At 45.8% G+C, this 23973-nt stretch overlaps 1 protein-coding gene across 1 annotated transcript in view; it reads left to right on the top strand.

Moving 5' to 3' along the window:
- The window catches only part of AGPS (alkylglycerone phosphate synthase), an 815346-nt gene that overhangs the window by 659876 nt on the left and 131497 nt on the right, over positions 1-23973 (top strand). The window contains exon 15 of the mRNA XM_085645221.1: positions 22248-22317. Within this exon, the coding sequence (XP_085501347.1) occupies positions 22248-22317 (70 nt within the window). The remainder of the gene's footprint in view (positions 1-22247; positions 22318-23973) is intronic.

The raw sequence follows: 23973 nt of genomic DNA, 5'->3' as shown, positions 1-23973 counted from the left end.
TTCAGCAAATCATTGCCACAGTACCTTTATCGTGTCAGAGCCAAACGAATCATCATGAGACTCATCATGTTCAAAATTCTTAATGCTCCATAACTTTATACACCAATGAGAAAAAAAGGTTCATGCATGATGTGCATTTAGCACTGCAGAGTCCAAGAGATGGTTGTTAAAGAACACCTTTGAGAGCGCACTAGAATCCCAGTGCTTAGGTCCAGGAGATAAGCCACATGGACCCAACAGAGAGCCAGAATCCAAACAAATAATATCTAGCCGGAAGCCTTTTATGACAGCCCTGGGAGAGGCTGAATAATTCCAAGGATTCAAGGAGCGTCTTTGAGGCGAGGCTGCAGATTGAATTTCATGAAGCGCATCAAACAGAAAGCGTTTGAAAAGATGTCTCCAACGTCTGGTATGAAAGTAATCTCGGCTGGAGAGGCAGGAACCACAGGTGAATATCTGAGCCCCAAGCAGAGGAGCACCTGTGAAGAGCAGAAACGAAGCTGGGGCATTCCTCTCATCAACAGGAAAGAAAGCCAAGCCCCTAGAATGCTTTATAAAATTCAGGATCCTCAAATCCTACAGTGAGTCCTGTGATCACTTAATCCTGCCGCAGATCCTCAACTGTCCGGATCCTTGAATCCTGATGCTGGGCAGCCAATAATGCCCAGCACCAGAGGTGGAAGGGAGTGGGGGGGGGGGGAAACCTGTGACATGCAATGAAGCACAATAATGTCTGTATTTGAAATATAATACTCCTGTAATACTACCAAACATTGTAATAGTAGTCACTTTGTGTCCAGCCTCTCAAATCATTTTGACCCATGAACTGTTAGATTTTTAAAAGTGCATTATTGTGCTCCATGCTAATGATTATGGGCAACTCCAGCTGGTTTCTGAGCAGAGTGAGCCAACCAATCATTGTTAATCAGGAAAATGCTGCATTTTAGGCTAATGCTGTGAGAGGACAAGTAGGAGCTTGAGTACATGTTTTTATAGCAGATCATCCATCTTGGGCAACTGAAGGCTAAAAAGCATATTGGTGTTCAGGTCCTCAGGATAGGCTACAACGCCATGGGGGAAATGTGAAGACCCCACAAGTAAAAGTGAATTGGAATAGGTATGTGGCCACCACGTGCACCACTCCCAAAACATGTTTTGTTCACTGCTACCAATTCTCCTCCTCCTTACAGCCCCTCGAATCTTTTTTGCCAGCGGTACAACATCACCACAAATAGATGTGTATCATGCATTTTTATTTGTTTTGGTAATGTTGCTCACAACACAGGTCTTCCTCTAAGTTAAAATAATCCTGTATTGTGCACTAAGGTGGATTAAAGCCTCATAACAAGGATTTTTCCATTCTGTGCAGTGTGTTTAAAATTAAATATTAAGCTGTGCTTTACAAAAACAATTTAACATAACACCGGTCATTTTTTAACAAGAAACATACTATGAAAGAGGGAATGGTTTAGATTCAAGAAAAGACACTATAATCGCCAGATCCATTCTACTGCATTAAATAAAGCCAAAGGAGTGGCCATCCTATTTAGAAATTCTCTAGGGATGGGTATATTAGAGACCTTAAGAGACAAACACACAAGATGTGCCTTTGTGAAGTTTAAATTAGGCACATAGATACAGTCGCTCCCTTCTATTCCCTGAACTAGGCTGAAGAGCCTTTCACTCAGTTTGCATTAAGAAAACTATAGTGGTGTGCCAAAAGTGATATAACCGTGGGGGGAGATTTTAATTAAGTCACTAACTCAAAACTGAATTGCTCCTCTGAAAGATATGTTCCGGCTACCCACATGACTAATATCCTAGAACAAATGCAAGATCTGGAGCTGTTAGACACCTGGAAGAGACTCATCATAATGAGAAAAACTATACCAGTTACTCCCATGTGCATCACATTTATTCCATAATCAATGTCAGGGGACTTGGGATCACTACTTCAGGAGCCACACATAGGAGTGACTTCAATATCAGATTACGCCCCATTGGCTTGGACGCTTGCACACTAAAAGGGATAGATACATCAAAATGGAAACCAGGCAAACGTAATGAGTGATACGCTGAACAGAAAAAGAGATGGCTCGGACAATCAAAAAATATCTTGACACTAGTGTTACACCAGAAGTATCAACACACTACTTCTGGGGAGCCTGACGGCAGTAGTCCAGGTTAATCTTCTAGCCCTGTTCCCAGCCGGCAAGAAAAACAGAACATTGCACCAAAACAAACTCGAGCATGAATTGACAATGACGGAAGAAAATTATATATAATCAGGTGCTAGAAAAGACATACACAAGGTAACTAAACTATGAGGTCAATACTATTCAGCAGGTCAGAAAAAGCCCTACTTGCACTTTAGGGCAGAATGAATGAATATGGAAGTAACGTTTGTACCTTCTGGCTAGAGAACTAATCACAAGACATAGGATCCTAACATTAGAAGACAAAAGTGACGGCCTTGTTTTTGGGAAAAAAGGGTAGCAGTTTAGACAATTCAATGCAATGTTGTATATGTAAGGCCCAGATTTACACACACCAAGATCCCTTCCTTTCGCAAATAGATCTTCCTACGGTAACAGAGGCACAAAGAGAATTTTTGACAGCCCAAATCAACGATGAGGTAGTCAAGGAAGCCATACACAATGTGGAATCCATAAAAGTCCCAGGACCTGGTGGAATTACTGTGGAATTTTATCAAATATTTCGAGCTTATCTGACCCGACACTGATGAAACTGGACGGGTGTCACAATCCATGAACGATGTGGAAGTAGCTGTTATATCAAAACCTGGGGAAAACACACTACCATGTGCCTGTTTAGGCTAATTATTTCTTAGTTTCTAGGAAGATCATAATGCAACCTACACATAGAGGTGCACTGGGCTTCACCGATGTTAAAATTTACTACCACACATTTCAATTACAGGTGATGAATATTAGGGTCCAAAGATACTCTAGCAAACACTGGGTCAGTGTATACTGAGCAGTTCTGGGCTAGCTGCTTTGGTGTATACTGTTGCTTCACAAGAGTTCACAACTAAAAGGAGCGTGTGCATGCCAAGTAACAGGTACACTTTTAGAAATATACGTGTGTCACAGTACACACCCATTCATAACACTGGTGAATTCACCCAAGCAATGTTAGGAGTAGTTGTGAAAGCATGGCAAGAGGGATCTTGCACTACTCTTTCAGATCTATATAAAAATGGAAAGATACGATATTTTGATAGCTGCAAAAAGTGTTTAATCTTGGGGGGGGGGGCTTGCTACCAATAACTACAATACTGGACAATGTATTCCTTTATAAAGTAGCTGCGGGAAGATAAGTTAAAGAATTTTATGAAATTCATTAATATGTTGAGAAGGATGAAGGGAGCATTGTCTATAAATATGCTCGAATCCATGCGAGACCAAAAGATGTCTTATATGGCAAAATCACTGAAAACACATTTTTTCAATGAAAGACCAGGAAACCTATTGGAAATATACAACAAACAATTGTTCCTACACAGAGAGGTACGGCTTAGTGTTTTGGTATATGACCCCAGAGAAACTCAAAAGTGGTTTGGGACTTCCTCAGGTACAAGCAGGGGGCATTGTAAGGGGACCGTGAACCCTCTACACGTGATGGCACTGCTATCTCCTGACCTTATTTTGGAAAGGAGTCCTTGCAGCTATCAAATAAATGTTGGGTTTCCTAATCCCAGCAGACCTGAAACTGACTGTACTAGGTATGAAACCAGAAGCATGAAAAAATGTGCGAAACACAGAATGGGCCTTCAAATTTAGATTACTAGGTTACTGACGAAAAACAAGATTGTCTTCGAAAGATTATGAAAGCATTCAAGGGCACGAGATACTTATCTCGAAATCTGATCATGATAAGGGATTGCAGGGTAAATCATATAACATAGCCATTGCGAAAGCCTCATTACAGGGGGGAATATTCTTATAGCAGTAAGGCATGGCGACTGTTGCATTTCAATTCTGGCGATCTGAATGCGGTTGTGAAGCTCCTGAATAATGTGCCTGTTTCCTATGATAGCACTTGTATCGTGGTCCCACTGGTGGCCCTGTCTATCGGCAATATGTAACCGGATATTACTGTGGTTGCTCTATTAGTATAATAATGCTGTTTCAAACGTTTCAAGATAGGCAACTGATTGCTGTATAATGTTCAATAACTATTAATGATAGGTATTTGGCATCATGCTGTCGCATAAATGTTTTCTGATGTTATTGTATGATCTCAGATAAGTATAAACTAATAAAAATACATTAAAAAAAAAAAGAAATCTGATCAGGATGACTTCATGCTTACATGGTAACTAGCCCTACAGTACATGGAGAACGACTTTACAGAAATAACTTGCTCACCAAGATTGGGATCTTTGCAATTATTTGACTAAAAAGAAATGTAAACAAAGGGTTTAATAAACCACTCAGTGAAGCTCCCACAAGGGGCGTGAGTAACAGGGAGCGGCCAAAGAGAAACCAAATCAGGCAGGCTTGAATATGCCTTATGAAAACCTCCCGAGGTACCAGACTGGATCCAGAGAATTTTACAGCAGTGCTCTCGTGTGCCGATAAGTGATGTCATGTTGCTCTATACCATCCCAGAAATGACAGAACAGATATACATATATTCTGCGTACTAAGAGCAGCACCTTTCTTTCTGCGCCCTTCAACATGAATCTCGAGCTCCGCTCCCAACTTTGTTGGTCTTATGACCATTTCTAAATTTACCTCGAACAGTGTACTAGGGACAGTGTCTCCCCCGAAAACTCCAGGATTCAAGATGTGCTGTGAGGAAGCACATTTCACATATGGGCCCACAAAACATTTATCTGTAGTGCTTTGGCTCCGATCACAACTTAGTCTTGATATAAACGTGCCCTCATGCACCCCGAAGCAATCTGGGAGCGGGAGGAGAAGCTTTAAGTTGTCGAACATAAGAGTAGGTTGCATTTCAAACATATGTCTGTAGGAATCTGGCACTGTATATACTGTACCAACATTAGGTATAGTGTGCACAGAGTCCAGTGGAACCCCAAAGGTAGGCAGAGGTAGAAGTAGATTGCACCTTACTCTATTTGTGGTAGTGTGGGCGAGCAGTAAGGCTTTATCAGAGGGTAGTGTTAAGCATTTTTTCTACACACTCAGGCAAAAAATGATGTCACACACTCAAAGACTGCACTCAAACCAATTTGTTTGTATCAGAAATATTATTTAGTTATTGTATTTCTAGAACCAAGCCAAGCCAAGGGAAATAATACTTTGCAAAATCGTATGCAGTGATTACCGTTGAATGCACATTCAAACGCAGTTGGTTGAATTACAGGTAAGTCAACAGTTTGAAATTACTTTTAAATTACTTTACAGATTACTGTGCACATTACTTTTTAGATTACTTTTTAAGTTACTTTTGCTAATCAGTGTGATATGCCTAGATATCACACTGAGACATTTCCTAGACAAAAGGTAAGTAATTCACGTTTAGTACATTTGCAGTTTTTCAATGTTTCATACAAACCAACGCCACACTTAAAAGAATATTCAAGGAAAAGCAGTCAATGCAATCCTATGAAAGGAAAGGAAGTTAACGGTTTGCAGGGAAATACTTATTTGTGGGAGTTGGTATTCTGGGGTTAGAACCAGGGTTCCTCCATGGTCGATGCACTCTCAGAACACCCTCAGCGGCACTAGGGTGGCTAGGTGCAGAGTGCTGAGGCCCTATGTTATCCAATGGGGCATAGAGGGCTTCCGGTTGGTGGCTGCTTACGAGCAGGCCACAAGGTTCTGGGAGCAAAGCTCCTGGTGTTAGGCTCAGGGCAAAGGGGATCCAAGTTAGCACCTGAAGTACACCCGCAGTGGCACAGTAGCGGCTAGGTGCAGGGTGCTGTTTTGGCATTGGGTGCCCTGTTGATTTCAATAGGGAGTCTCCGGTTGCAACAAACACTGCAGGCTCGGGGGCGAAGATGTTCTGGAGGTTACCACCGGTTGGAGAGGCAAGTAGGGATGCTGGGACTCCGTCAGGCCACTCAAGGCCATGGGACGTCAGGTGCAGGGTTGTCTTTAGGCATTGGGTTTTCTTGCCAGCTCCAGTCGCGGTCGGGGGGGCCCTCCAGAAAGGGCCTGCAGGCGTTGATTGGAGATTCAAGACAGGTCCGAGATCGCCAGATCTCAGGGCAGGATCACCGGGGAAACCTCCTCGAACTCTGGCCGTGGGCGTCTGGTGCTGAGTCGTGCAGACTCTTGTATTTGGCCGGAGCCAGAGCCTGTGGGTGAGCAAATCCGGTTCTCATGGAAGACAAAGTGTTAGTTTTGGAACACAGGGCAGGTCCTTTGGGTTCTTGGGGGCTGCTGACTGCAGGACACACAGGGATTTCCCTGGAACAGTCTTGAGGTGGGGGCCGGCCGGTAGGGCTGGGGCCGAGTCTGTGGGTGTCCTCCTCTTCTTAGTTCAGCACGGCTTCTTCGGTCCTTCTTCTCTTCTTCTGGTCGGTTCTTGTCTGAGGAGGCAAGGTTCAGGGTTGCCCCTAAATGCTAGATTTAGGGGTGTTACAGGTAGGTAAAGAGCGGGACCAATGGGTCCCTTCCTTGAGGTGGGTACACCCCCTATTATTCCATCCTCCAGTAGGAGGGAGGCATAGGCCTCTCTGGTTGGCTGGGTCCCCCCATCTGCAAGATGGCGGGAACTGAGAGTTGTGCTTCACCTGGCCTCCACCCCCTGAGGGGTGGGGTTGGTAAAGGTGGACACACCTCCCTTCCTCACTTGGTTTTCTCGTTGATTATCCTGCCCAAAGTTGGTGTCAGAACCAGTGGGGGCCAGTTGCTGGAAGCAGCAAATGGCTGGTATTGCTCACACAGGCGGCAAGCCGTTGCTGCTTCCCCATTTGTGGACCCTGCCCATCCTGGGGGATGAGGCTTGGCACCTCGTCTCAGGATGTGCATTGTTTCAGACCCTCGAGATCAGCAGGCTCTCGACCAAGAGGTCCAGAAACATGTCTGGTGGTGGCTGCTGGCGAGCAGCCACTCAGCCAGGACACTAGTGTTAGGTTGTTTTTCAGGGGGCATCTCTAAGATGCCCTCTGAGTGCATTTTTCATTAAATCCCACAGTGTGAGTTTAATGTGCTGAAAAGTTTGATACCAAACCTTCCAGTTTTCAGTGAAGCCATTATGGTACTGTGGAGTTCGTAATGGCAAACTCCCACCAGCATATACTCTTAATGGCATTACAGCACTTACAATGTCTAGTAGTTGGTTTAGAGACTGTAGGGGTACAAGGCTCATGCACCTGTACCCTCACCACTGGTATAGTGCACCCAGCTAGAAGGGTGGATGACCTATGCCAGGGCAGTGGGTTGTAGGCATGGCACACAGGGATGTGTACCATGTCGACTCTTCAATTAGTTCTGCACCAAAACACGCAGCCTGCAATGGTAGTGTGTGTGTAAAGGTACAGGTCCTCTAAGCGTGACACAATAAGTGCTTCAGCCCTTAGAGGCCTTCTCTGGCCCCAGTGCCCTTCGTACCTATGGTGCCATTTACAAAGGACAGACATGTGGCCAGAGAGTGCCAATTGGGTTTTGTATCAATGCAGTGTAGGGAAAGAACATAGGTTCTGGGTACCTGGTTGGCAGGAACCCAGGGCACACTCGGTCAAAGTACATCAACAGTTTGGCAGAAAGTGGGGGCAACCATGAAAAAAGAGGGCACTTTTTTACAACATCCTGCTCCCCCATCCTAGGAGGAGGCCCTCATGTACACTTTCATGGCCACCTCGTCTAAGCCGCGCTCTGATGCTCTGATCAGTCGACTGGTGTCAAGTCAACATAGACTGCCCCATGTGATCTCTATATCTGAAAGAAACAGTTAGTTATAGATTCCTTACCTTAGGATTACCCCCAGGCGTCAGACTGGATCCGGAAAGTTTTTCGTCAGCAGTACCCCTGCACATCGGAAGGTGGCGTCTGTCTACTCCACGTTCCACGTGGTGGTGTCCGGGATGGCGTCGCAGTAGCTACTTAGACTCTGCCCTCGCGCTCTGACGTCAGTTCTTTCTTTTTCCGCACCAGCAAGCGCAGATCCAGAGAGAGCTGTACCCCCAGTCATTTTATGACTGAACTTTTTCTTGACTTTGTTGTTATTTAAGTCCATCGACTCCTGGTGCATGAGGGATGCCCGGCTTTAAGACTTGCGGTTCCTGTAATCGACTCATGTCGGTGACTGATCCGCACCGCCTGTGCCTCTACTGCTTGGAGCGCGACCACGACCCCAAGTTGTGCTCCGACTGCCGGACCATGGCCCCGAAGTCTCTGCGGGAGTGGTCCCGAAAGCTACTTGAGGCCCGGCAATCGGCTCCGCGTCGCTACGGTGGCAGTCAGGACTAACCTCCTGACAGAGGTGCTTCAACCGGCAGCAAGCTCTTCGAAGCCCCTGCTGCCGTTAAATGAAGCCCTCGTGGGCATCTTTTTGCTCACCTGGTCCAGGCCCAACACAGGGGCTCCTGTGGACAGGATGATTGCCCGACGCCACCGCCTGGCCCCAGGCGACCCCACTTTGCTCTCCCAACACCCCACCCCCGAGAGCTTGGTAGTCCAAGCCTCCACGTCCAAAGGCGTATTCCCTACCGCTCCCCCGGACAGGGAATCCAAAAAGCTGGACCACCTTGGGAAGAAAAGGTTTTCTTCCTCCAGCTTGGGACTACGGTCGGTAAACACTGCATGTCTAGTGGGCCGTTACACCCGCTCCGTGTGGGACTCGGTTGCGCAAGTGCTGCCTCAGTTCCCGGAGGAGGACGTTCTCTCTCGAGTGGTTGCGGAAGAGAGAGACAAAGCAAAGTTTACGCTGTGGGCTGGATACCGCCAACGCACTTGGCAAGACGATTTCCACGTCAGTAGCCCTTCGATGCTACCCCTGGTTGCGTTCGACTGGTTTTTCCGGAGATGTCCAATCCTCACTTATGGACATGCCCTTTGATTGCCGTCCGCTATTCGGCGACAAGGCAGACAATGCACTAGATCACTTTAAGGACTCTCGGGCTACGGCCAGGTCCTTGGGCCTCTCCCCACCCGCCCTGCGCAGTCTGCCTTTCGCCCCTTTTGTGGCTACGGAAGGGGTGCCCCGGTACGTCCCGCCCATAGCCACAGGCCGGAGCAAGCTGTACAGCCCCAGCGCAGCTGGGGATGTGGGAACCACCGCCGTGGTTCTGGGGGCCATCGGTCGAGCCAGTCCACCACAGCCCCCCGTTGCAGCAGCCTCCAAACCCTCCTAGTACGAACTTTCAGAGCCACCAAACGCCAGTGGGCGGTAGGATCTGCCATCACCTCCCCCACTGGCGCACTATCACGTCGGACAGGTGGGTTTTGCAAATAGTCTGAAGGAGCTACTCCATCCCCTTCAAAACAACCCCTCCATCCATGCCACCTCTGTACCATCGCTTGTCGGAGGATCACCTGACCCATCTCCAACAGGAAGTTTCAGCACTCTTGGCCAAGGGAGCCATTGAGCGAGTTACTGCCCCAGAAGTAGGTTGTGGTTGCTATTCCCACTACTTTCTGGTGCCCAAGAAGGACAAAGGCCTGCGTCATATCTTGGATCTCAGGATCATCAACTGCTTCCTCCTGAAGGAGAAGTTCAAAATGTTGACGCTCGCTCAGGTCTTGTCTGCCCTTGACCCTGGAGACTGGATGGTAACGTTGGACTTGCAAGACGCCTAATTCCACATCCTCATCCTGCTGGCCCACAGGCGTTACCAGCGGTTCGCGGTAGGCCACGAGCATTTTCAGTTTACCGTGCTCCCTTTTGGCTTTATCAGCGCCCCTCGGGTGTTCACGAAAGTGATGGCGGTGGTCGCAGCTCATCTGCGCAGTTCAGGGGTTCCAGTCTTCCCCTATCTCGACGACTGGCGGTTGAAGGCGGGCTCGCACCAGGCTGTCGTCTCCCACCTCCAGACTACGGCCGACCTCCTGTATTCGCTGGGGTTCTCCATCAACGTGCCAAAGTCACACATGACACCCTCTCAAAAGCTCCTCTTCATCGGAGCGGTTCTGGACACGACACAGTTTCGGGTTTATCCTCCCGAACAGCGAGTCCGGGATATTCGGGCTATGATTCCGATCTTTCAGCCTCTATTTTGGGTTTCAGTCAGGATGACCATCGGGCTGCTGGGTCTGATTGCATCCTGCTGGTGGATCATGCCAGATGGCATATGCGGGCTCTGCAGTGGGAACTGAACTTCCAGTGGGCCCAACATCAAGGGAATCTGTCCGATTGTGTTCAGATCTCGGAGGGCACTGAACACCAGTTGCAGTGGTGGCTTACGAACCAGGATTGGTTCGAAGGCAGATCTCCCTTCCTCAACCAGAGTTCACAGTGGTGACCGATGCATCACTTCAGGGATGGGGTGGCCACATGGGGGAGGCGGCGATCAGAGGCCTCTGGTCTCCGGCGGAGTCCGGGCTCCACATCAACCTTCTGGAGCTTCGGACGATTCGTCTTGCATTCAAGGCATTTATTCCCTCTGTCCGGGGAAGAGTAGTGCAGGTGTTCAAGGACAACACCACTGCCATGTGGTACTGCAACAAACAAGGCGGGTAGGGGTCGTGGACCCTATGTCAGGAGGCCCTCCGCCTCTGGACATGGCTGGAACATCAGGACATTTCCCTGGTGGTTCAACACCTGGCAGGTTCTCTGAACGCCAGTGCGGACTAACTCAGCCGCAGGTGTATGATGGATCACAAATGGCGTCTTCACTCGGAGGTGGTGCAAGGTCTCTTTCAGCAGTGGGTAGAGCCTTGGTTAGATCTATTCGCCACAGAAGAGAACGCGCAATGTCAACAGGTCTGTGCATTGGAATTTCCAAGGCTGCACTCGCTAGGTGACGCTTTTCGTCGCGAGTGGAGTTGTGGTCTTCTATACGCCTTTTCACCTATACCACTTCTGCCCAGAGTGCTGAAGATCAATCGCGACTGGGCCCAAGTCATTCTTATGGCTCCGGATTGGCCACAAATTGTCTGGTATCCCGAGCTGCTCAACATGGCCATCAATCCTCCGATCAAATAGCTTCTTTGGGAGGATCTTCTGTCGCAGCAGCAGGGGACAGTCCTCCACCCGAACCTGTCCAGCCTCCACCTCCTTGCGTGGAGATTGAGCGGCGGTAGTTGACGTTGTTTGACCTCCCGAAGTCCGTGATGTTATCTTGGCAGACAGGTGTCCCTCCACTAAGACGGTATACTCCTGCAGATGGAACAAATTTGTGGCATGGTGTGCAGCAAAGGCTGTGGATCCCCTTTGCGCCCCTCTTTCTGAGGTTATTTTGTTCCGCCTTTCTTTGGCCCAGCAGGGCTCTGCTCTGGGCACTCTAAAGGGTTACCTCTCGGTCATTTCATCCTTCCTTAGGCTTCCTGATCAGCCTTCTCTTTTCAAGTCCCCTTTTGTAAATAGATTCCTTAAGGGCATTACTCATCTTTTTCCTCCTGTTCCCTTCGTAATGCCTCAGTGGGACTTGAACTTGGTTCTTACCTACCTCATGTGCACTCCCTTTGAGCCGCTACATGACTGTCCTCTCAGACTTCTCACTTTGAAACTGCCTTTCTGGTGGTCACTTCTGCACGCAGGGTGAGTGAGCTACAAGCTCTTTCTTCCAAGCCTCCCTTTCTGGCTGTCCATCCGGACACGGTCTTCCTGAGAACTAGACCTTCCTGTCTTCCCAAGGTGGTTACTTCTTTCCACATTGGCCAAACCATCACTTTGCCCACCTTCTTTCCGCCTCCACATCCTTCAAAAGAGAAAGAGAGGCTCCACCGTCTGGATCCAAAACATGCACTTTCCTTCTACTTGGATCGCACCAAACCGTTCTGGTTGGACGACCAGCTCTTTGTTGGTTACGTGGGCGCTAAGAAATGTCGGGCCGTGCACAAACGAACCATCTCCAGGTGGGTCGTTTTGTGCATCAAAGCCTGCTACTCTTTGACAAAGAAGGAGCCTCCAGTGGAGCTGCGCACCCATTCCACCAGGGCGACGGCAGCTACTCCTGCTTCGGGATGAGGAGTCCCCCTGAATGACATCTGTCAGGGAACTACGTGGGCATCGCTGCACATGGTCACCAAACACTACTGCCTAGACAGCGAAGTTCGGAGAGACGGCTTCTTTGGCCATTCTGTTCTCCAGGACTTTCTGGTGTGAACTTGGTTCGCAGACCCACCTCCGGGTTTATTATTGCTGGGGTATCTATTCTACAGTAAGGAATCTATAACTAACTGTTTCTTTCAGAAAAACAAGTTACTTACCTTCAGTAACGATATATCTGTTAGAAACATAGGTTAGTTATAGATTCCTTACCGCCCCTCCCATCCTCCCCGTTCTGTGAACTGACTTCTAGAGTTAAGGTCATCCTTTCAGGGCCCTAGTTTTGTACACCAGTAACCGTATCTTGCATAGCTCTGCGCTTCTGGCGTGGAAAGCTGTGTACAGAACTGACGTCAGCGCGCGAGGGTGGCGTCTTAGTAGCTATCACGACGGCATCCTGGCGACCACGGCGCCAACGACGAACGCAGAGTCGACGGACGCGCAGGGGTACTGCTGACAAAAACTTTCCGGATCCAGTCTGACACCTGTGGGTAATTCTAAGGTAAGGAATCTATAATTAACCTATGTTTCTTACAGATATATCGTTACCGAAGGTAAGTAACTTGTTCTTTTTGGACAAACATAGATGCAGGCATTAATAAGTAAACTCGCCCCTAATTCCTTTCCTACCAATTCTCCAGTTAGAGTCAAAACATGGATGCCTTCAGATACAGACTGTTCACTGTGACTACTTTAGCCTTAAGATTCTTTAACTCAATGTGCCCTATGGACATGCACACCCATACTTTATGGCACATGGATAAGGGTAAATCTTGCTAGCCATCCTGAAAGACCTCAAGGCCTCACTGGCTCGAAAGATACATGATGGCCAGGACCCGGTGAAGCATGTCTTACTTGCTAGCTTGGATATTAGTTACTGTGTTGGCTGCGCTATTGTATTTCATGAAGGCATGCCTACATGTGATCAACTAGGTTTCTAGGGGTTACTCATTGCGTCCCTTAGGACATGACATGCACTTTGATATCTTTACATTGGGGAGAAGGCTTATTCGGTGCTCAAACGATTTAAGTACTTTTAAGCAGCAACACTATATTAGCCACTCTTGTCTCCCGCCAAGCTGTTCCGTAAACAGTACAAGAGGTTTAGGGGTTCTTCTAGGTGAGAGAAATGCAGTTTTGAGAACATTCCTAATATACCGTATAGTTTATTTTGAGTTCTGTTTCCGTAATTGCGTGAGTGAATATTTTGTAAGCAGGTACTTGAAAGGTATAGCTTACTTGTATTTCTGTCTACTGAAAACGCGGTTAAGCCTTCATTAAGAGAGAACCATAAATTGTGTGGGGAGACACCAGGCTAGAATTAACGATTCCAGACGGTATCCCCACACTAGTCCCCCGCCATCCAGTTGATGGGTCTGGAATGGGGAATAACCTTCAGGAAACTTAATCAAGTCAAGCATCATAGGGTTTTCCATATGCTGAGGCCTTTCTCATTTGCTCTTGGCAGGGAGAAACTTTTGTGGGTTTAGCAGGTGCGTTTAAAGCCAGGAACCGCAGAATCGTAGCGGGGGTCTTAATAGGATGAAGGTTATATTAGGCTTATGTTATCTATACCCCCGTGGAGTGAATAAAGCATTATGCTGAAAGGCTAATATTCAGGGTCCCTCAATTTTCTAGAGAATGAACTGAGGCAACCGATCAGCGTCTGAGAAAAATGTGTTCGATCAGAGAAGCGGGAGACATTGTCTGCAGCCCACCCCTTGTCACCGAGGGTTTTGTGCCGTAAAAATGAAAAGAAAACACTTCACTCCAGTAACTGACTGAGTAATGACAGGGAGTTTTCTGTCTGTCTGCTTTTGATTGATTACAAGGCTGATCGATGAGGCCACAGGGAAAATGTCATTTGTCAGGATTTCATTCTCCCATTGCGCTCTCAAACACAAATGCATCGTTTATTAGCTGCATATCCACCATGTTTGATTTTAATTAAGGCTGGTAACATTTCTAATTCTTCCTCGAAAACTCACCCTTTGACCTCGATAATATGAAGCTATTGTCCTATTTTTTGTTACGTGTACTTTAGATTCAAAAATTGTCCTGCATCTTATAGTCTAGTATTGCTTATTGAGTGACACGAAATAGCGGTAAAAAGCATGGTGCAACTTTTCATGTTCATTTTGTTTGTTCAAAAATGTGAATTTATGTTTTTCTTGAATTTGTAACCGCTTTTTTGTTTTTAAGTATGTTTTGGGGCATAAATAAAATTTGGAAAAAAGCACTGAGTGTAAAGTAGAGTACATGTGAATGAATCATTGCACATGATCACCTGGATGGTGCTTTCTCCTCTGCACACGGATGTCCTAAAGCAGCATGATGCCTCACCGCTAATGACGTGATGCTCCAATAGCCAGCCCATCCTTGGACCAGGCACGAGTTATCAACCTTGTGTGACAAGTGACATTCAAAAGTCCATTGAAGGTGAACTTCGAAGCAGATTATCCTATTATAAGGAGCAATACTCCACTCTTGTTCGGTTTCTCGTCTTATACCCTGTGGTTGAGTGTTTGCCTTCAAATATGCATCAAAATCGGCGTTCATGCCATTGATATGTAAGCATGCACAGAAAGGTGTGACATTTGTTGGTAGTGGGTTTTTTGGTCGTGGCTTTAGATTCATTAAAGCACCTTCAAAGGTATTTACACCTGTACATTATTTTAACCAGGCAAAGAGTGAGATGCCCAACATTAGCTCACAAACTTTAGGGCAAGTAGGTTACAATTTGCGACACGCTGTGATAGGCTACTAATGCAGGGACGGAGGCCTGCAAGGTAGAGCAGCCCTTTCTAAATTGTGAAATATTTTTTTAAAGCAGCCTGTGTCCATTATAGGTACAGATCCTGCGTTCAAAAAACAATTCCCATTTGGGAAGACATGGGGGGGGGGGGGAGGGAGGTGAGGGGTAGAGGGGGGGGGGGGAGATAACTGCATCCTACCCCGAGTCTGCCAACATGTTTCACAACGGAGGATCTTGTCACTCTGCTTGAAGCACTGCAAGTCCCTGGTCACTCTGGGCCAGGAGGCGACCCCGTCCGACCTTGCCACACCTGTGCTGGGATAGCGCTATATAGCTCATTTGGCTTCCCTGCGATACAGGATCTCTTCACTCTGCTTGGGGATTGCAAGTCCCAGGTCTCTCTGGGCCAGGAGGCAGCCCCGTCCGAATTTTCCACACCTGTACTTGGTTAGCACTATATATGGTGCATTTGGCTGCCCCGCAATGCGGAATCGCGTTACTCTTCTTGGGGAACTGCAAGTCCCAGGTCTCTCTGGGCAGGAGGCCCGCCTGAACTTACCAAACTTGTGCTGGGGTAGCCCCCTAATATCTGCACTTTGATTCTACAATGGGAAAGCAGAAATACATCAGTTATAATAGCCCTCTCCACTCAAAGGTTCCACGTAAGTGTGAGTCCATTGTTTTTAAATGATTTGAAAGGGGATAACTTCAGTTAAGATCCCGGTACTGCCCAGTTCTTGCCTCTCGGATTGGATCCTGTTACATAAGCCAACGATAGACCGGAGCTGATTAAAAAAAAGTCTACCAATGTCAAAGATCTAAATGAAGCTCCAGCTTTTGAAAAACTTCCTGTTGATTTGGACCGCGAGGGGCCCATGTGTTTAGCGTCTGTTGTTCGAGACTTTAAATTAGCATTGGGGTCCCTCTGAGATGGTCTTTCGGACAACATAGTTACATTGATTAAAAGTATGGCTGAAGGCTTTTACTTGAAACTGAAAGCACTAAAATCCGTTATAGCCAATCTGACCCTCTCATTTCCCAGGGATGGGGATAGGGTGCCAGTCCATCAGGAGATGACACCTTATATTGCTACTAACGCCTCCATAAAAACAGGTGTTGGGGGAAAGCAAGATCGTACTAGTCAACTTACATTGAAGCCCGACACCACTAAGGATTTGGGAAACAATCATTGAATGGTCAATGAGGAGACTCGTGCTTCTTGGTCACAGGCCCCCCCCCCTTGTCTCCCCCTCCATGTAGCAGGCCCACGACATCGCTGTCTCGCCAAACAGTGTAACTATCACCTTCTTTAGTCTAGTCGTGTGGGGTTAACAGTAAATAGATCTAGTCTGCAGTTGCCTCCTGAATCCACCCCGCTGGTGGCCATACTTGGGGACGTTCTGCCCGAGACTGGGAGTGGTAGAAACAACCCCTGAACTTACAATGTTATCCACTGGTGTGATGCTCAATTCGAGAATGGGGGAGGCCTTTCTCCCCCCACATTATTATGACACAACGAATAAGTTGTGTGGGCTTAATGGAGAATTTGGGGAAGGGGATTGTATTGTTGTTCACTTCAATCAGCTGGATATAGCAGGCCATTTAGTTAATCAGTCAACCCATTGTAATTCTCTAGGCACAGGCATTAAGGTACTAACACTCAGCTTTTTTTTTTATCCACTAGAGGGTTGCTTCCCCATAAAGAAGGGTATTTTACCCAAGGTTACGCAGGGCTACCAGTAGAGGCGGGAACAGGTAGTTCCTCTTCAGCTGGTGAACAGATTTCTCCCACTACTTTATTTATTTAGAGTTTTACATAGTGCTAGCTATACACAAAGTTATCAAATCGCTTTACAAGTTGTGAGCATAAGTTAATTCGAGATACATGTGAGGATACACGTAGGTCAAATGCAGTCCATCTGAAGTATATACGAAACATCATTAAAATAGAGCGAACCTGCGAGCAAAGTAAATAACGATACAGCAAAAAGGTAATGACATTAGTACTAGAGTAGGGACTGACTGGGTCTTGAGACCACAAGGAGAGAGTCTGTAGAGTGGGGCAAGATCTTTGGGAAAGGAGGATAACTTGTTTGCGAGTTGAAGCCGTTGTTAAGTAAGAGAGATTTGAGGTCTCGTTTAAAGCAAGAAAAGGAGGGGTTGCATCTGAGATCTTTGGGGAGTGAGTTCTATTTCCTGGGGGCATTTCCTGAGAAGGCGTTTGCCTGGGTGGATTTCTTTTTCAGCTTAGGGGATATGAGAAAAAGTGAGTTGGAACTTCAGTGCCCAGCGTCAACCTGCTCTGGAAAGTTTGGATTCTAGGTATTTGGGGATTTATGAAGGGCTTTGCTGGTGATGCACGCGGTCTCGAAGATGCATCTTCCTTCAATGGGAAGCCAGTTGAGACTCTTAGGGGCAAATGAGATGTTATTAAACCGCTTTAATCCTGTGAGGAGTCTGGTTGCTGCATTGAGAGCGGCTCTCAGGGGTGCAAGGTGACTGTGCACTAAGTTCCCTTGAGAGAACGATTGACTGACACCAACTCTTTCAGACCCTTTACCCGGGAGGGTTAGAGCAAGATCTGATAGTCAATCAAAGTTCATGTCATGGAATATTGCGAGGCTATCCAGCAAAAGGGACAATACGAGTCGGCTCAGTCTGTTATCAAAACAGCCCATAGTGGTCCTGCAAGAAACCTGGGGCAAGAGTGATACCTTTTTTCTAGACGGGTATGCTGTACCCTCACAATCAGGCAGGGCTAAGGGTGTGGGGGAGGTTTATCGACCCTGGTCTCACAAAATATTCAGTGCATGGCTATGCAGGTGGCTACTGGGTCTAGTTTTCTGTTGGCTGTACAGTTAGAATTTAAAAAAAATACCAACCCTACCAGCAGTACATTTTTATAACTCATTTGGCTAATCCAATCCTGGAGAGCACTTGATGGCTCTTTTTAGAATTTACGCAGACAGACCTAATGGCCTGCATGGCGTTTTACTGACTGGAGATTTTAACATTCATAAAGATCAGTTTGAGAACATGACTCGGGGACATGTTGGATGATATTATAGCAGATTTTAATTTGTTTGGAGGGTTATTGAAAGGTCGTAGATAGCCCTACTTTTACTGGACGAGGCTCCAAAACCATCATTGATTATATCTTTATATCGACCTCCCTTGATCAATGCGTGTGCAATATGAGGTCATGTGGAACCAGTTAAGTGATCACAATACTTTACATATTAGTCTGCTGTGGTGAATGGACGAAGAGGTGCACCCTGAATTAGGCCCCAGAAACAGTGACATTGTCCCACGCGACCAAGCTTGTAGAATAAGATGTAAGGTTCCTGTAGATTCCTTTTTAAACGATTTTCATACTAATTGTGACCTAGATATTGTTTTTTGTCCTTCAGGGGAAGGCTAGTCCAGGTGTTCACTAACATGTGGTACTGAAACAAACATGGGCGTTGGGATCGTGGACCCTGTGCCACGAGGCTCTGCCCCTCATGGATTGTCAGGACATTTTCCTGCTTGAAAAACACCTGGCAAGCTCTCTGAACGCCAGGGCAGACCGACTCCCCCATCGATGCCTCATGGGTGATGGATGGCTTCTTCATCCAGCGATGGTGCAAGGTTGCTTCTGTGACTGAGGAGAACCTTGGTTAGATCTTTTGGCTACCACCAAGAACACGCAGTGTCCGCAGCTCTGCAATGAAGTTTCCAATGCGGCTCTCACTCTGCTCCGCATTACGTCTTGAGTGGAATTCAGGCCTCCTTTATGCCTTTCGCCAATATGACTCCTGCCCGAGCTCTCAAACGATCAGAGACAACTGGCCCCAAGTCATTCTTGAGGCTGTGGATTGGGCATAAGCATCAGTCCTCCGATCAGACTGCTTCTTCGGGAGGATCTCCCATCACAGCAACAGGGCAGGGTCCTGCCCCTAAACATCTGCAACCTCCACCTTCATGCATGGAAATTGTGTGGCAGCAGCTGGTGGTCTTGGACCTCTCTTCAGAAGTCTGCAAAGTCTGGCATCCAGGCCTCCCTCAAATAAAACCGTATATGCCTCCCATTGGGACATGTTTGAGGCTTGGTGCACTGCCAAGTATGTTGATGCCCTCTCTGTACCTTGTATGAGGTCTTGTTTTTGTTATTGTTAACCTGGCAAGACTTTGCTTTGGGCTCAGTTACAGGACATCTTTCAGTCTTATTGGCTTTCTTAGGTTTTTAGATCAGCCCTCCCTATTCAAGTCACCAGTTGTGACCTCCTTCCTAAAGGGACTACAACATATGTTTCCCCCAAAACCTTTCATTATGCCCCAATGGGACCTTAATTTGGTTCTAACATTTTTGATCTGTTCTCCCTAAGAGCCCATACACAGTTGCCATCTGCGCCTCTTGATCATTAATAGTCATCTTAGTGGCCATTACATTGGCCACTAGGGTTAGTGAACTTCAGGCAATCTGTGCATTCTCTATACACCAACGTCTTCCCAGACAAATTTGTTCTTTGTGCCCATGCTTCTTTCCTACCAAATGTGGTGTCACCTTTTCATGTCGGTCAAAGCATCATGCTGCCAGCCTTCTTTTTGTTCGCCTTGGACTGGACCCAAAAAGAGTATTGTCATTCTACATTGATCTCACCAATAAACACCAGTGGACGATCAGCTCTTCATTGGGTTTGTCAGAGAGAGAATGGAATAGCCATGCAGAAACTAACCATCTCCAGATGGATTGTGCTCTGCATTAAGATCATCTACACATTGGCCAAGAAGCAACCCCCTAGGACTTGTGGGCTCATGCCAAGGCTGTGACCACTGCATTAGCTTGCGGAGTCCCCATCCTGGACATGTCAGGCTGCTACGTGGGGATCTCTGCACATGTGTACCAAACACTACTGCCTTGACAGTCACGTCTTATGCGACTAGGATTTTGCCTGTTTGGACCTCCAGGAATGTATCTGTTCCCAGACCCTTCTAAGGGGCAGTAGTCTAAGGGGGTGTCTAAGGGGAGGTATTGCTTGGGTATGCATTCTAAGGTAAGGAATCCGAGGCTATATAGAAGTTTTACTAGGTTACCCCAGGGCCTCAGCCCTATTCCTTGATTCTCTTATCAGTCCCATCTCCTTACTGAGATGTGCCCAGGCCCCTCTCCAGTGATCGCTCTGTGAATCCAAGTTGCACCCTTTGGAGTATGCTGAACAGTCTGACACCTTTCCTGCAGTTTCACACCTAACTCAAAGGAATGCAGCAATCCACACATCTCTCTGGGGTATTCCTATACCTCCTGATGCTCCTCCAGTCAGCCCTTGGGCTCCCAAAATGGAACCCATAATCTTCCATGTATTGTACCATTCACAGGCACACATACACCCAGCGTATGCATATAACACACATTTAGTGCATAGCATTACATGCTAAACTGATGCAGGTCAAGGGTGAGTTAAGTACACAGCAGCAGAACTGTGCATGAGTGAGCCTGTACACCTCACTCCAGTGACACAGGTAAAAAAAGCCTGTTCTCTTCTACTGATCTCTACACAATATGCTGCCCCCACAGTGCTTGTGCTGCTTAACTACTTGCAAAGTTAGTAGCCTTTCACCACCATGAGGGTAGTGCTTTGGGTACCACTCCCCATCCCAAAAACCCACACTCTGTGAGACTGGTATATGTCATGGCACACATGCATGATCTATGTTCGCCCATGACAACAAAAATATGCTCCAGGGATCCAGACTCATTGCAATTGGGAGCACTCGGGGCAAGGATACACGTCCATCACCATGCAAGGGACTTTTTCTTCCCAACAAGCCCCTGCCTCTTCAGTCTCTTCTCTGGGTGCGTTACCTTCAAAATTACTTGCATCATTTACAAAGTGGTGCAGCTACAAAAACATCTCTCTTTGCCTTCAAACACCATCTGAGTAACTAAGATGAATTTTACCTTTCTACCCAAAAGCTGTAACTTCATCCCTAGAATTTTAAGAGATTTCAACATGTGCATGGGTTCGTTCTCATTCAGATATTTATTAACAACATACTTGTTTAGGCCATGCTCCCGCTCCATTCTTGGCTAATATTACTCCAAGACCATTGGACTCTTACAAACTGGCAAATACTCCTTTCTCCTCAACTCCCTCTAGTCTTCCTTTTTACCCATCTAACCCTCCCTTTCGTCCCTTATTGTAGTTTCTTTTCATCGTTTAGTTTTTTGTTTTTCCTTTAAAGTACAATGATTCCTGCTGACCATCCAACAGTTTAGAAAATTTGAAAAGCCTTGCTGCTGAGGCTATTTCTCCTCCCTCATCTTACTCTTTATGACCCATTGCTTTTCATTTCTCTTTTGTCACCTGTACCGAGGTTGGAGGTTTTTAAGTAAAAACATTGGATTACCAGTCCTCCTGAAGGGGTAGATAATGAGTAGGTGAGGTTACAAGGTTGCAGTATTTGTGAAGGTGAGATATTAGTCATACTACAATAGAATTTGCCCCAGCATTTCCTAACACTTGTGCCATTTTTTTGTACATTACATTTTGTACAGTATGCTTTAGAATGCAGTTTATAATTAAATATATAATATTTGATTGTATTAGCTGATTACCAATTCGTTCATTCTGGCTTTCAAATTGGAACAGTAGTTATGATGTTTAAAGCAGTGTTATGGACTACTTACTACCAATGTAGATGTTATCTAATATACCTCAAGCATGAAAATAACTTCTAAAACTATTATACTTAATAGGTACAAATTATAAACTCACAGCACTATACAATGCTGATGCTTAAGGGATATAGCACCAAGAGTAAATTTGAAGTTTTCGGCACTCATTACAAGTTCAGGGTTAAATTTAAATCCCTGTGCAAGCACAGTTGTGCGATAATTTCACACCCTCACAGTTTTCCATTGTTAGATTCCAGCAAATTGAACATGCCAAAACTTACCTTTGGAAAAGGCCTGGAAAGAAGGTCAAATATGTGTAATTTGGTTTGTTAAATACAGATTCTACATGTTATGGCTCATTTCTAAGTTGATGACTCCGAATACGAGGTATTTACCACACCTGGTAAGTACCTTACCCTGGAGTGGTAAATACCCCCAATCTATCCCACTCAGTTTGTAATGAGATCCTCTGAAATTGAATGGAACTCGAATATTCTATTTTGTGGGCAGAAGTACCCTCCACTTTCTTATTGCGTATCTGTTTTTGAGTAATTCGGTTAGCAAAGAATTCACAACTGCCAATGTTGAATATTTTCTCCAGCAATTAAATACACATTTTTAATGTCATTAATGGTTAAGTAAATATGGCCATGATGGTCGTTTAACAATTCACTGTCACAATTGCAGAGGCCTGGCAGCAGGAGAAGATAATGGACAGCGTGGATACATGCTGACGTTCGTCATTGCTTACCTGCGGGTAGGTCACTTATCTGTATTATTTACTGTTTGGTCTTTCTTGGTGTGATAATTGCCTCACAACATTCGAACACTTTAAGAACTGAATCGTCGAAAAAACTATTTGCTATTACATCATTCTGATCTTAATCATTTACTATCTTCTCCACAAAAGTGATCCTCTTTAACCAATCATTTTCTACCATAACAAGAAATCTACTTTTGTTGATGTAAAGGCAGTAAGCTATTTCTAACCCACTTTTTTGAAAAGTGTTGATTTTTGTTTATAAAGTATCAAAAGCTGAGAGAAATGTTATATTTGCTTTTTTTCACGAAAGCATGTGGTTCTTTGACCTGTTTACATCTTTGTTTCATTTCTAGAATATTTTGTCTGTCCATGGTTTGTTTTTAGGTCGAGCCTAGTAGCAGCACGTGTGCAAGGCAGGCTGTAGTAGAGTATGCACTGGAAGCTCCGCCAATATTATGAATTGGCTTGTGTCATTGTCCTTCATAAACGCTGGTTTCCAATTCATTATGAGGCTTGTAAGTCCCTCCTTGGTACCGCCTTGTCTCCCTTTGTTACTGCCCATAAGGACTGGACCTTTTACTTGGCTCATTACACGGTCTGCCTAATTAAGTGGGTGAGCACTATTTTGTTTGGCACTGATGGGGACAATGGCAGCTGCTTTTTTTCATATTTGCATAATGAGGGCATCACCCGCTTCAGGGACACCGCGATCATTTAAAATTTGACTTTTATTAAACTTTCATGTTGAGCGCGACGTCCACTTCTGGGACACTACGCTCTGTTTCTTTTTTTATTTTATTTTTTTAACTCGTGCTGCGCGCGGTGCCCGCTTCAGGTACACAGCGCTCTCTTTTTTAAAAAAAACTTTAAAACCGAGCTTGGCGCCTGCCTCTGGGACACCACGCTCTGTTTCCTTTCGTTTTTTTAAACATTAACACTGAGCGCCCCTCCAGCTTCAGGGACACCGCTTTCTGTGTTTTTTTGTTTTTTGTGTTTTTTCACCAAAAAAAAATCAAAAACTTGTCAACTTCTGACACTGAATGCTTTGTAGTCTAAGACATTTGTATATTGCAAGGGCAATGGCCGCTGTTTACCTTTTAGGAAATTGAAAATCAGCACTTGTCCCTTTCCCTCGGTGTCTTTCTGGATCCATTAGCAGTCTCCGGAACACTCTGCTGGTGGAAGAATCTTAAATGTTGACCTGTATAGCAGAACATGATGCATCAGCCGTTTAATTCACTTTCGGTGCTGGCACAAGCTTTCTGCTTGATGGCATTCGTATTTGTTGCCTTCCCGAATGGGCTTGTTTGTGTTTAATCACGCGGTGCGACTATTCTTGGATATCTCCTGCATGCAATATATATATATATATATATATATATATATATATTTTTAATATTCAGCTATGTATATATATGTATTTTAATATTCAGCTATGTATATATATGTATTTTAGTATTCAGCTAATCTGTCATTTTTATATATGCAAATGTTAACATCTCACTATACATATATGAAGTTCATCAAAATCGTTTAGATAGACATAAAATGGTGTTTCAGCAAAACGCGTACAGCTGTAGTGTTTCCCAGGGAAACATCAGGTGTGCATTGTTTCTGGACGGGCAGAGGTCAGGACTTGAGTGAGCATAC

The sequence above is a fragment of the Triturus cristatus genome, chromosome 3_1 (assembly GCF_964204655.1).
Source record: "Triturus cristatus chromosome 3_1, aTriCri1.1, whole genome shotgun sequence".
Taxonomy (NCBI): Eukaryota; Metazoa; Chordata; class Amphibia; order Caudata; family Salamandridae; genus Triturus; species Triturus cristatus.
Note: the sequence above shows the minus strand (reverse complement) of the source record. Positions and strands in the feature narration are given on the sequence as shown.